Source organism: Solanum tuberosum, unplaced genomic scaffold (genome assembly GCF_000226075.1).
Source record: "Solanum tuberosum cultivar DM 1-3 516 R44 unplaced genomic scaffold, SolTub_3.0 scf00032, whole genome shotgun sequence".
Lineage (NCBI taxonomy): Eukaryota > Viridiplantae > Streptophyta > Magnoliopsida > Solanales > Solanaceae > Solanum > Solanum tuberosum.
In genome coordinates this window covers 320,031-334,321 of record NW_006238958.1, presented here as the reverse complement: position 1 = coordinate 334,321, position 14,291 = coordinate 320,031, and the positions used below count along the sequence as shown (strand labels likewise).

At 32.4% G+C, this 14,291-nt stretch overlaps 3 protein-coding genes across 5 annotated transcripts; 1 reads left to right on the top strand and 2 right to left on the bottom strand.

The window, feature by feature from the left end:
* Positions 1–416: 416 nt before the first annotated feature.
* Positions 417–2,462, bottom strand: LOC102593540 (3-ketoacyl-CoA synthase 4). The gene has a single exon (XM_006341886.2). It carries the CDS (start codon positions 2,301–2,303, stop codon positions 744–746), a length of 1,560 nt encoding a protein of 519 aa, XP_006341948.1. The 5' UTR covers positions 2,304–2,462; the 3' UTR covers positions 417–743.
* Positions 2,463–6,856: 4,394 nt separating this feature from the next.
* Positions 6,857–12,658, top strand: LOC102592745 (maf-like protein DDB_G0281937). Of its 3 annotated transcripts, XM_006341883.2 has the most exons (10): positions 6,857–7,008; positions 7,119–7,190; positions 7,904–7,978; positions 8,491–8,574; positions 8,968–9,048; positions 9,851–9,920; positions 9,996–10,087; positions 10,627–10,668; positions 10,761–10,841; positions 12,294–12,658. In XM_006341883.2, the coding sequence occupies exons 1-10, from the start codon at positions 6,982–6,984 to the stop codon at positions 12,363–12,365; spliced, it is 696 nt and encodes a 231-aa protein (XP_006341945.1). In that variant the 5' UTR covers positions 6,857–6,981; the 3' UTR covers positions 12,366–12,658. The 3 variants fall into 3 exon arrangements, with proteins under 3 accessions (XP_006341945.1, XP_006341946.1, XP_006341947.1); XM_006341884.2 differs by lacking the exon at positions 8,968–9,048; XM_006341885.2 differs by lacking the exon at positions 8,491–8,574 and having other exon boundaries at positions 6,858–7,008.
* A 524-nt stretch (positions 12,659–13,182) lies between these two features.
* On the bottom strand, positions 13,183–13,930 carry LOC102592407 (protein RADIALIS-like 3). The gene is made up of 2 exons (XM_006341882.2): positions 13,627–13,930; positions 13,183–13,477 (listed from the first exon to the last, which is right to left on the bottom strand). The coding sequence occupies exons 1-2, from the start codon at positions 13,881–13,883 to the stop codon at positions 13,453–13,455; spliced, it is 282 nt and encodes a 93-aa protein (XP_006341944.1). The 5' UTR covers positions 13,884–13,930; the 3' UTR covers positions 13,183–13,452.
* Positions 13,931–14,291: the final 361 nt, after the last annotated feature.

The window sequence follows — 14,291 nt, the reverse complement described above, 5'->3', positions numbered from 1 at the left end:
ATAGTCAAATCTTTTCATATGCAGATTTGAAACAACATCTTTGCAGCCAAATGTGGTTCTCCATGCCCGACTATACTGGACAACAAACGAACAGGTTGACAGGTACATTTTTACGCGAGATGTTCTAAATACGCAGTCACTGGCAGTCCAAATACAGACCATCTAGCTTAATTACACCAGAGCAGGTTGACAGTATTACTAACACAACTTCCAGAACCAGGCAATACTGAGAAATCGTTAGCACTACATTGTCATGTTAATCACAAACCTTATGTCTCACCAAGGCCAGCAATAGATAAACAGGATTCTCTCTTAGGACTAACTGGACTGAACTCTTGGGGATGATCAAGTATATAATATAGATAAACAAATAGAAAACGATGAACATGCCATTTATGGAATCATTTCACTAACAGTGAGAAATAACAGTGCGTGTTAGTAACTTGAATCCACTACTCATAAGTTCAGTCATGAATAGATGTTTATCAGGAAGATAACTACAATAAAATAGGAATTGCTACAGATATGAAGTCATACAAGTAATAGATTGAAATGGTACAACACAAATTAGCATAAGGCTCTAAACTAAGAAAAGGAAAAATGATACTTGATTCATGAATCGAAGTAGAGCATCACTCAGCTTCAAGAGAAGAGGCACCATGAAGTACATATAATTTAAGACGCTGTTGGACACTGAAGCAGCTACAGATAACCTTGAACTTTCCTAATCATGATTTCCAGTGTTATGAGACTACTTTTACAGGATACCTGTCGATACAATCCTCCCAGGGACCATCGGGAGAAGGCTTTACATTTCGTAGTGCCTGCCAAACAGCACTATTACATTTAAAGCCACTTCCAAATGCAATCTGCCAAACTTTGTTACCTTTCTTCATTCTTCCTTTGGCCTCTATATACGCCAATTCATACCAGATCGAGCTGGATGAAGTATTTCCAAAGCGGTGCAGTGTCATTCGAGATGCCTCAACGTGAACCTGTGTCAGCTGTAAATTCTTTTCCAGCTCGTCAATAACAGCCCTTCCACCAGCGTGTATGCAGAAATGATCAAAGGCCAACTTGAAATCTGGAATGTAAGGCTTGATATGCTTATTAAATATTTTCTTGATTATCAGAGAACCAAAGAACAGAAGCTGCTCACTGATGGGTAGAACAAGAGGACCCAATGTAGTAATATTCGTCTTAAGCGCTCCCCCAGCGATTGCCATGAGATCTTTTGACAAAGAAACCCCAGTTTTCCCAGCATCATCTTGTTCTTGGTAAACACAACGAAATGCCTTATCATCAGCCCCACGATGTGTCCTAACAGCATGAACAAGCTTATATTTCGCCCTTCTTCTATCCATAGACTTATTAGACAGCAGAACAGCAGAACCTCCGACTCTAAACAAACAATTTGGTATCAACATGGACTTCTTATTCCCAAAATACCAGTTCTGAGTAATATTCTCAGTACTAACAACAACAGCATAGGTATTTCTGTGCACTTGCAACATGTCCTTGGCAAGATCAACGGCAATTACACCAGCACTACAACCCATACCTCCCAGATTAAAACTCCTTATATTACCTCTCAACTTATACTTGTTCACAATCATAGCTGAAAGCGATGGAGTCGGATTGAACAAACTACAATTCACAACAAGCACACCTATTTTCTTAGGTTTCACAGAGGTATTAGCAAACAATTTGTCCAGTGCACCAAACATAACTTGCTCAGCCTCTTCCCTCGCAGCCTGCATAGAAGGCTGCGGAGGAAGCTGATGCATAGCCTCAGGGACATAAGTTTCGTCCCCGAGGCCAGAACGTTCCAGAATCTTCCTCTGAAACTCAAGCGACGACTCATCAAAATCACCGGTGAGCCGTGAATGCTGCATGAACCGTTCATACGGAGCCTTGAGATGCTCAGGAGCTTTATAACAAGAGTAATCAACCAAATAAACCGGCCTCGGCCGAGTCATGATGTAAACTGTGGATCCAAAAACCAAAACGGCGGAACAAATAATAACAGAGACTAGATTATACTGCAAATGTAGCCATAATTGACGAATATCATCAGGATTCATTTGTGAAACTTCAACTAAAATCACAGCCATTACAGGAATCAAACATAGAGTCAACAAATGAGAGATCAAGTAATGGTAACCCAGTTTAACGTACTTTAAGTTTACACTCTGAAGGAAATCCGGCAACCTCCGACTCTGCTGGATCTGAACTCCGACTGGATCACCACCACCACCACCGCCGTCCGCGGTGTTGACTTGCGCTCCGGTGGCTCCGTTCATGGCGGCGGTGAAAAAGAGAGAGAATAATTGGGAGAAAACAAAGAGTTTGAAAGGCTCTAAAACCTCTCTCACTCTTCTTCTTCTTCTCTCTACTACTACCACTGAAGCTGACTTTTTGGAAATTGCAATTTAGCAGAAAGATTCCATTACACGTAAAAACGCTCTGCTTTTATAATTGTACAACTCAACATCCATTTGTTTTTTTTTTTCCGAATCCGATTAAATTTAAATTCGTGTTAAAAAAATCAGGCTATTTTATATCCAAAAAACTCAAATCTGTCTGATAAAAAGATGAAGGAGTACTTAAAAACTAGTATTAGTATTTCTTTATCATTATCTGCATAATTTTATTATATGGAGAATGTACATTTCAATTTTTGAAAAAAATTTAAAATTTATGTGGAATAAATAAGAAGAAAATTCAATTAAGAGGTTAATATTATGTAAAAATATTTGGATCTAGAAATCGAGGAGGAATTTCAATTGAGAATATATCATTTCTCTTTTAATAGTGGATATTCATATTTTGATTCAAAAAATTTAGTAGGTGAGAACTGGACTCGTTTTTTCTCCAATGTGCTGTCCATTGAATCCGTCTCAATAATAAAGACTATTATGTAACAAGGTGAAGCATTATCTTTCCTATAAATTTACATATCATATCGCATAAATAAATAACTACTCAAACTTTTTTGAGGAGTTAAGGTATTATATAATGAATGTTTGAAAGAGGATAGGTAAATTTAACTCGAATTCTGAACTTGATCTTAAATCTTATACTAATTAATAATATGTGGATATAGACGAACAAACTTCCAAATTTCATCTATATGTGGATGGTGTGAGCTACTCTTGACTCACCATATTCGGGGTATTTGATGGAATTGAATAGACGGATGTGTGTAAGTTACTTTTCACTCGTAATATTTAAATTATAGTAAAATTAAATAAATATTTATTACTTGAAATTCAAACATTTAAATTTTGAAATAAAAAATCCTTTTTAATACAGGTATAAATCTAAATTAATTGAATCAATACGTAAGGAAATCAAAAATTTTATAAAGTACCCAAAATCAGATAAAAGAGAAAATATTACGTTATGCCAACGATGAGCCTACAATGTCATAATCTTTTATATATGTAATGAATAAAATGGGCTAAAGATAGAGTTAATATTTCAAAAGGTCACTCAATTTTAAGAATTTATCCAGTAAAGTGACTAAACTTAATTTTATATCAATAAAATCACTCAATTTAAACCTTTGTATCAATAAAATCACTCAACTTAGGCATTTATATCAATAAAATCACTCAATCAAATTTATCATTAAAAAAATAAATATTTTTTTTAAATATATGATCACAATTAAAATAAGAAATAAATAGCTTAAAATTACTACTTTATTATATATTATAAAATAAAATAATAAAAGATAATTTTATCAATTTTATTTGGTAGATTACTACTGCTTCATTGCGATGTCGACTGTCAAACTTGCTCTAGTAGTTTAATCAATTTCGATAATTTATTAATTTCATTTGATTAATTACTATTGCTTCATTTGACGGTAACCACACTTGTTGTGATGGTTTAATAAATTTCTTGTGTGAATCTCTTTTTTCATTTTTAAAAAAATTAAAATAAAAGTGAGGTTCCATGTATCATGACGCTAGTTTGGAGAATTTTAGGTTCAAAGTTTGATAAATTTATCTTTTATTTTGAATTTTTATTATTTTATAATGAAATAGTAATTTTGAGTCATGTATTTAGTAGTTTAATCATGAACATAATATGAAAAATAATTTATTTGTGGTGTGAATTGTTTTTAATAAGGAATGATTGAGTGATTTTATTGATATAAAGGCCTAAGTTGAGTGATTTTATTGATACCAAATAAAGTTTAGTGACTTTGCTAGATAAATTTCTAAAGTTGAGTGACCTTTTGAGATATTAACTCCTAAAGACAGAACAAAAATATTTATGTGATTGAACAGATCTTGTTTCATTGTTTGTATTATCATATAAATTATTATTTTTTATATTATACATTGTAGGGCTATTATTAGTATTATTTTTTTATTTTTTTGCTTCCTATGGACAGAGGGGATGAAATATTTGAGCATGACATCTGTCACCTAATTAATTTTAATAATATTAATAAAATAAAAATGGATTATGTCGTACATTTCCACAACATGCTGATTTTGTCACATTAATATTGTTGAATTTAATGACATAGTAATTTCCATATCGTCAGGTTGTACAAATAGAGTATTATGGTACTATCAAATATTTTGTACTCGTTATAATTGAATTCTTTCTGAGATCGATTGTTTATGCTATATGTTAACTATTCTATAATATTTTTGACCTACCATCTTTATAACAATACACTTTTTAAATAAATAAATAAATTATCTCCTTATAACACCTTCTTCATTTTTGGTAATACAATAATAATTTTACCATTTTTATAGAATTAGAATCTCTAAGCTTACTTATCTAGAAATTTTGAGTCTCTTTAATACACTAGCTCTATAAAAAAGAATATTATCTGAATATATGTTTTTATCATTATAAGAGTTTTCTTCATATATAAAATGTGATTAAGTTTAATATTTTGACATAAATTAGACTTTAACATCTTTTTTGTTATCAAATATCAAATATTGTTACATAATAACCAGTCACTATAGCAAAAATATGTATAGTCAGAACAACAATTTATAGAGAAATTGAACTGTATAATATTTAAATATATGAACGATTATTGAAAAAAAAAGTTTGAATCTCCGCAAAATGAAATATTTCAATATTTTGAAACGTCTAACATAGTAACATATTATTTTATTATTTGGAAGAAGAAAAAGAAAAGTTGTTAAAAAGCTGAATTTTTATCTTTGAAACATTTGCAATTGAAGAAAACATGTGGTTTAGAGGTTTCTTTTTTAAAGAAAAGTTGTCCTTTTTTTAATTACTTTTTTAATATCAAATCAACCAAAGTGAAAGGTTGACATTTAATATATCTAGAAACCAAAAAATAATAAAAAAATAGAATATTATTTAATAGTGTATCTATAACAATATCGTTTGCTCGGATTAATTATATCAAAATATGATTGTACTATAAAAAAAATATGATACTATAATATAAAATTTGATTCTTAAAATGAATTTATTTTTATATAGTCTTAATACTAACAAGCATTAATCACAAGCTAGATTAACTTCTAAGAGTCAAATATAAACAACTAATTAATATTTATTATTAGACAGCAATAAGAGTTGACCATATATAGACTTGTTTTATTTTAAGAGATATTATAAATTATTTACTTTACTTCTACGAGGAAATAAAGAACGTCTTTTCTTTAATCTGAAGATGAAGTAATTAAATTTATAATAATACATGTGAATTATTTGGATGGTCATTCTTTTTCTTGCAAAAATATCAACATTTCGATTATTAATATAGGTACTATTACTTTTTTCAATAAAAAAATTCATTCAGAATGATTCATATACTTAAATAGCCAATGAAACTTATTTATGCTATATCTAATTAAGAAAGATATAAAATATGATTAGTATTTAAGAAAATTAGTGGCAGGTAAAATTAGAATTACATAAAATTTAAAGAGAAAATTACGTGATTAAACAAACTTATACTACTTAATTACTCATCATAGCTATAGTTTGCTATAATTATCTCTCGCGACTAACATTAACTTTTAATTACGTGGACAGACTTCGAGTTGTATAACTAGCCACATTTATATAATTCGCCACATTTGTATAATTCGTAACTAACAATTGTTCTTTTGATTTATATTTATATACGATGGTTTATATTTGTATATGACAATGATTTTCTTTGGTTTTTCAGTTTGTCACCATATACATTCAGTTTTTTTGTGAATAACCTTTTAAAGTTTGTATAAATATGTAGTTTTCGGATTTTGTATAATTAATTTATATAATGTAATTTGTATAATATAGTTTGTATAACTATTTAAAGTTTATATGTTTATGTAGTATCACTTTGTTATTTCAAGTTTTGTCATATTTGTATAATCCAGACTTTATACTACTCAATTATACAAAAACACGCGAATTATACAAATTATTGCCCTCTCTCGCTCGCCTCTCTCCTCCCTCTCCCAATCTCGCTTGCCATATATACAAATGCATATGTATAAATTATAATATACAACTATCTAACCGATATATATATATACAATTCACCTCTCTATCCTCTCTCGCTCGCCTCTCTTCTCCCTCTTCCAATCTCGCTCGTCTCTCTCCTCCCTCTCCCAATCTCGCTTGCCAAATATACAAATACATATGTATAATATACAATTATCTAACCGATATACATATACAATTCACCTTTCTGCCACTCTCTGCCCTCTCTCCTCTCTCTCCCAACCTCGCTCGCCTCTCTCCTCCCTATAACATGTAGTTACAATTATAATTATCAAACTATAGCTATAGAGAATAATTAGGCTATTTTTGAGTGGGTATATGCAAAGTTCCTCTATTTTTTATCTTCTTCTCTGGTAAGTTGTAAAAAACGGGTTAGGGCAATTGACCCGTTTCAAATAGTAACATTTCCTTCTGTAAAATTCCCTCCAATCGGACTCCGCCGTTAATCCGTTCACTCTCCGGCGAAAAATGGAAGCCAATGCTCCTCAGTTTAAGGTAATTCTTTCCTATTATGGAAAATATTCTTATCGTACTTATAGTGAATTGAATTTACTACTTTCTCAGTTCAATTACTGAAATCGTTTAGCTCGTTTTTTGTTTTTCAGCTAATTTTGGGTTCATCCTCTACTGCTCGGAAAAAGATTTTAGGCGACATGGGATACGAGTTCACAACCATGGTAAATATCTAATTACTTATCAATTAGTTGTTGTTTGGTATATGTATGATTGAATAAGTTCCTGCACAAAGTCATTCTAATTGACATATGGTGAAGTAATAGATTGAGATTCAGATACTTGTTAATTAGTAGCAATATTGTTAAGTGATAATGAGTTGGTGTCACTGAGCTTAAATCGTATTATGAAGATCCATAATGTACATATACATTTAATAATAGATGTTTGATTTAGTAGATTAAAAATGCAAGAACATGTACAATACGCACAAGTAACACATTAAGGAGCTACTTAAACATCACTAATTAGGACATGAAGTTGATCTGAGTTTCGACAATTGCACCAGAACTCAACAGATTAGGTGTAATTATAGACTTAATTGCAAAAGCAAGTGTCAGCTATTGTACATAGAAGAATAAGTGATGCAAATTTAACAACATAATTCCATCGTCGAACTAAAGCAACAATTAGTTATTATGATATATTAATTGAACCAATGCCAAATGCGAGACAACCACTGACCATCACCGGCAAGTCTCAAATAGACGAGAGAAACACACCCTTGGGACTTGGGTGCTTCTTGTTATTATTGTTAGGTGCTACAACTCTATATAAACGACACATATCATGTTTGGTGCATTCACTGAATGTTAGATAACAAAAGATTCATATAGCAACCCCAACTAGATTCATATAACACGTTCTTGTAATATAGTCTGCAGATATAGATGAGAAAGCTATCCGGAAAGAAAAGCCCGAAGATTTAGTTATGGCTCTTGCTGAGGCAAAGGTTTGTTTTCTTAAGAGCTTGTGCTAGTCCACATATCTCTGAAGTCTGAACATATTTTTGAAATCATTTACTGCTTTGAAATTGCTGTGGGTTCAATCATTTTTCTTATACTGTTATACATGACACCATTGTGATTTTTTCTTGTTTGTGGCATTCGTTTTTGATTCATGAATCACTGTATGCAATTTGTGATGCTTTTCTTTTAGAGTATCTTTTAGTGATTTCAACTGTTATCTTAATTTTGGTGTTGATGTTATTTGTATAAGTGCTCTATTACATATCTTGTTGTGATAGTGTATCAGATTTTATGGAAAATCATTTAGCTAGCTTTTGGACAAATATTTGGTTGAAACTCGAAAAAATAAAATTTTGAAGTTGTGTTGAAAAATAAAATTTGGAAGTTAGGTTGTTCTATTCTCGTCTAGTTGAGTTCTTCAGCCTGCCTCATAGTATAATTGAAGCCCTTGTTTTGAAATGCTTATCTGATTCCATGTAACTGCATTGCGTGTCAGGCCGATGCTATCATATCAAAATTTCGAAAAATTGAAAACCTTGAGAAGGATGTCAATCCAACAATTTTGGTTGCAGCTGACACAGTATGTCTTGCCTCTTTTGCCTTTTCTATCTCCCCTCCAAAAGTTATTTTTCTATATTCTATTTGATGAAATGAAACCTACAATATGCTATTTCTGCCAGTGCTTTTGAATGATGATAAAGTTGTGTTGCTTTTCTTTTCTTATATTGTTTTCTTGCTTTTATGCTTTGTACTGTGCTTTTCCCGAGAGTGCTTTTCTTCTTTCAAAATGATTTGATTTCTTGTTGGTAAATTGGAGGATGATTGTGAATTCTGATGTCCACAAGCAGGCATAATTTCACACTTGTTTTCTTTTTTCACATGATAAATTCTTTGCATTTATTGAACTTTGCTATATAGTCTCAAAGCATACATTATAATTGGCATTAACCTGAATTGCTGGAACTATAATCAGGCCGAAGCCATCATACCAAGGGTTTCCATTGGTGAATCTGAAGGGGATGCCGGGCCAACACTTCTAATTACCTGTGATCAAGTATACTTAATTTCTATTCTTCTCATCATTTATGGTTAAATATCCGTTATTGACTTACTATAATGTTTTCACTAGTACATTATCTTTGTTTTCTTTCGTTTTTTCCCCAAGCTAAAATTTACTACTTTACTTGAGGTGTTTGGTTCAAATATAACACCTGTCTCATCTTCTTTTGAGCATAAAGTGGTGTCTTTCCAAAGAGCTAATCTACATTATACGATCCTGCATTCCTTTTGCATGAATTGATAGCAATATTTGACTGAGAAGATACCATCTTCCTTCAAAGTCCATTGTCAAGATTTGATTAGTGTAGAGCTCTCAAGGGTCAATGAAGTGGCGAGAACCATGAGGTATCATGTTCAAATCCCAACCCCAATCCCAACGGAGGAAAAAATACTAGGTGATTTCTTCGTATCTTCCTAACCCTTGGTGGGTAGATTTATCCATTACCTGTGCTGGTGGGAGATAGCAAGTATTCGGTGGAATAGTTGAGGCGCACACAAGCTGGCCAAGCACCACCATCATTAGATAAAAAGGAAGGTCTGATTGGTGTTTAGATATGTAGTCTCAGCACCTCTACCAATCACCCATCGGTTTTGTGCTTTCGCCTCTCAAAATAGTTTGCCACTTGATTAGGTGCATCATCTTTCCACAAGAATTCTGGTGAGTGGTGATGTGACATTCTAGTTCACATGTTTGGGAACTTTTTCTGCCTGTCCAATCGTTCTCTGTTTTCTGCCGTTTATTAATGTATGTGCTTTTCTATGTTAATGATCTTATCCTAACTTGAAATGATCTGGAGGTGGTGGTCTATGAAGGTGTGGTCAGGGAAAAACCATCCAGTGAAGCAGAAGCACGGCAGTTCATGAAAGGTTTACCATTGCTTTAATCGATTCCTTACTGTATTAGTTTTATAGTTCTGCTTGTCTTACACTGTCAACTTGCAGATTACGCCAATGGACATGCGGCAACCGTGAGTTCTGTTCTTGTCACAAACCTGGCAACAGGAAGCAGAAGAGGAGAGTGGGACAAAGTCGAGGTACCTCTGTTGATTTCTCTCATTTTCAGTTATCAGATAGGTCTACATGGCTTTTTAGTTTTTTGTTTTTTCAAGGGTTTGCGTCTACTTCCAATCTCAAATTGTTGCAATGCGTACCTCTTATTCTAAATTTTGATAAATAAGAGTCTAAAAAGTTCAGCAGTGATGAATGACTTCTACGCATTGGGATAGGCTTATTGGATACCTCACAAGGTTCCAATTCCCAATAGCCATTCAATTAAAAAGTTTACAGTGATGAGTTGGTGGAAAGTTGAAGTTAGTTGAAGTTGGGCCTGATTGGAACTACGTATTTGGATTTGTGGTATGAGGAAAATATTGTAACTGCTGAAATGATGTTGAAATATTGATGACACTCTATAAATTTCTCTTTCCCACATATTCAACAATTACCACGTTCCTAGGTTCTCAAGATTATTACATCTAAATGTGTACATTAACTACTTGAGATATTCAGCCTAATCGCTTTTGATTTATTTTCACCCGTCTAGGAAGAGTGATAACATTTCTTTTGGTTGCAGATTTATTTCCACGACATACCAGATGAAGTCATAGATAAACTGGTATAAGTTTTATCTGAATTGTTAGTTATTGATCATATCAAATGATGGATGCTGTAGCTGTTGTCTTACAATCTTTTTTTTTTCTTGATCAGATCGAGGAAGGGACAGTTCTTTATGCAGCTGGTGGCTTGATAATTGAACATCCTCTCGTTTTGCCTTATATCAAGGAAGTGGTAAGTGTTACACTACCACCTTACGCTCTAATATCAGCCAACTTAAATCATAGTCGTGATGGTGTTAGCATTTGTTTGTTTGATCCTTTGTCCTTATAGAGACCTAAACTTTTATGAAGCCGTTGATGCCAATGTAATAAATATAAAATGATGGGACAAAATATCTTTGGAATTCCCTAATCAAACGAAAGAACTTAAACTGATTTTTTATCTAAGCCAGGATTCCCAGATCGTGCATTTTCAACCCCAATGCAAATACAAATGAATTCTTGCCCTGATTCATGTCAAGGAAGAAACTGATATGCTCATTAGGCCTATGGAAAAACCGCTTAGGAGATTCTAAGGGTGTTTTTTTGGTAAGGCATGATTGAGCGAGAAGTGTCTAGCAACACTAGAGTAGTCAAAAAGGGCCGGCCCAGCCTCACCCGGCCCAAGCCTCGCGGGCCAAGAAATTTAAAGGGGTAGGGTGAGCCGGCCCTTCATTTGGAAGGGCTTGAAAATGCTCAACCCAACCCTAGAAGGGCCGAGGGCGGGCTAGCCCTTCTTTTTTTCTTATTTTTTTCTTTTCAGTCTTTAAATTCTATAACATCAAGAAAATGAGAAGATTTTCAAATCAAATATGATAAACAATAGTGTTGTTTCAATAACACTAGTAAAAAATCTAATGTAATTAGCATGTATCTAGGATACTAGATATGCGAGATACATGTATCTAATGTGATACATCCCAGATACGCGAGCGAGATAAGAGAGTGGCAAGTGAGATAGGAGGGAGGCGATGGCACGGGATTTGTCGATGTATCCTAGATACATGCGAATCCACTTGGATAAAGTGTATCTAGAACAAATTAACCTAATTTTGAGTCCATGTATCCCGAGATTCATGTATCTCGACGCACCAAAATCTGGTAAAATTCATAATATTACAACATAGCGTGCATTTAAGTAACTCATATACTAGTGAGATTGTTGTAAGTTACACTTAAATAAATAGTTTTGGCCCATGGACCGACCCCGATCAAGCTTCAAAGGCCAAGGGCTTACATGGGTTGGGCTTAAAAGCCCTAGTTTTAAATGAGTTTGAAAAATCTTATCCCAACCCTACCTCAATAACAGGTTGGGTTGGGCCGGTTCCATGAGTTAAACCCATTTTGACGGCTCTAAGCAACACATAAAAGATATTAAAAAGTGTTTTGCATTAATCATGAAAGGAACTTGTCCTTTGTATACAATGTACCATAAAAAATGTACCTTTTAGAATCTTTTTTCCATAAAAATCTAGTCTTTTAGACCATGTCACCTTTCTTACTTGATTTTACCAAGCACTAAATGCTTGTGACTTGGTTGCCAACCACTGTAAGAAACTTTTAGTACTTATTAAAGTTCATTTGATTTCGAAAATTCTGCATAATATTAATACCATATTTTGTAAAATGATTTTTATTTGGGCAGGTTGGCTCGACTGATAGCGTGATGGGTCTCCCAAAAGCTCTCACCGAAAGACTTATAAAGGAGGTTCTTTAGTATGACTATGATCCTGCTCCTACCTCATTCCTATGATGAATTTTTTAACTGCAACAACTTAAGTATACGCTATTGGAGCTGAAATTACCATGAGTGATGGCACTGGTCGTGCCCTTCAATGAATCCTCGTTAAGGGATTTAGATTGTATTCGTTCCAATTACCAGACTCGTAAAACTCAATATTGTTACTTATGTTACTACCTTCATGTGGTTTCATCTAACATCTCTTTAACAATCAACTCCTGTAACATTATAATGGATTTAAGTTTTTCTTCTTGGAACTAATTTTTTGTAACATGATATATTATATATTCCAATAACATTTCACTATAACACTGAGAAAATATGCAAACAAATGAGGCCATTATAGAAAAATTTGACTGTATAGTGATAATACAATATTTTTATTAAGATACCGTTAGTTAATGAAACCTAAAAGAAATTTAAAAACTTTTTACTACTGTTATTTTTTAGTAAGAAAATTGATTTGTCATTCTATTGAATATTACTACTAATGAACATTCTCCTCCACTGTCCAGATAATACTGATACGATAAAAACAATTTTTAGCAGTTAAAAATATGTACATTAACAAAAAGTGTTAAAGTTTTTATCGGCATTAGTTGATTGTCATTGAATCCAATATCGTTATAGGCTCTAAGGGCATTTACAAAGTGTGCTAAATGTCACTAAAAAAATATATTTAGCAACAATTAAGTTATTATCATTAATTAATTACCGTTAAAAAAATAATCCTTTTTGGTGGTGTATAAAGAGGACAAAATTTGTACCCATGGAATCCATACGTATAACATTAACACATTACATTATATGTTTTAACAATATTTCTTTATAACACCGAGAAATTTAAATATGCAGATAAATGATGACGGTATAGAAAGGTTACATTTGGAAACGTACTTCGTACATGTATATATAGTTGCTCAAAGGAAAATTTAATACAATGAAAACCAAATTTAAATACCTAAAGTTTTTTTAAAAAGCAAAATCAATTATATCCTTCTCTTATTATTATTTATTAATTTACTGCATATTATGAGTTCCATAAAATAGTCTCTTCTTGCTTTCATTGGAGCTTCAAATACTTCAGCCTGTCAAAAAAATATAATGAACGTGTCATAAAATGTAATTATGATATAAGATAAATATAAGTAATCGTTCATAAAATCGAAATTAATAAGTCAGATTATCTGATACAACATGTTAAAAGTACATCGACTATTGTTATAATTTAGTTTACCTTTGTTCTTCATCCATGAAATTGTGGCCTTTATTATTACGACCACTATTATAATTAGGTAATGGAACATTTCCAGACTCGATACGCTTTATATCTTCAACAAGTTTTTCATAGTGATTTTTCACTTCTTCTTCTGTTTTTCCACCAACTGCCTTGGACAATTTACGCCATCGATCTGGTGTATCGATGTCGTAAATGGCCAATGCATTCTCAAATAACTTGTTTTGATGATGACTCCACGTTGAATTTGTGGCCATATTTGCAAAAAAATTGAAAAAAAAATGTATGTAGTAATAAAAGAAAAATGTAGTGAAGAAATTGGTGTGAAAAAATGTTAACATATTTGTTCTATTTATATAGAAAAAAAAAATCATCTAGGAGACAGAATATGGTGGCCGGTGGGCCGGTGAAGAAAATACTCTTTTTCAAAAAATATATATTTTTGAGTTTGATATGTTGTTATTGATTTAAAAACCAGGAGAAATTTTGTAAATCCAACATGGTTTTCTTTTCAACTAATAGTAATTAATTAGTTAATTAATCCTGGAAATGTGGTAAATTTACTATTTATGTTGTTCAATTTTTTCAAAAATGTTGTCCATATTTGAATCATATTCTAGAAAATGCACTACTTTCATAAAGAATTCGAGATCAATACATTATAT

Excerpts from the sequence above, each read along its gene's own strand:
- LOC102593540 (XM_006341886.2), bottom strand. The coding sequence starts at position 2,303 with ATGAACGGAGCCACCGGAGCGCAAGTCAACACCGCGGACGGCGGTGGT.
- LOC102592745 (XM_006341883.2), top strand. The coding sequence starts at position 6,982 with ATGGAAGCCAATGCTCCTCAGTTTAAG. Across the intron at positions 9,921-9,995 it reads AGCACGGCAGTTCATGAAAG|ATTACGCCAATGGACATGCG; the intron begins GTTTACCATTGC and ends GTCAACTTGCAG. Across the intron at positions 10,669-10,760 it reads ATGAAGTCATAGATAAACTG|ATCGAGGAAGGGACAGTTCT; the intron begins GTATAAGTTTTA and ends TTTCTTGATCAG.
- LOC102592407 (XM_006341882.2), bottom strand. The coding sequence starts at position 13,883 with ATGGCCACAAATTCAACGTGGAGTCATCATCAAAACAAGTTATTTGAG. Across the intron at positions 13,478-13,626 it reads TTCATGGATGAAGAACAAAG|GCTGAAGTATTTGAAGCTCC; the intron begins GTAAACTAAATT and ends TTTTTTTGACAG.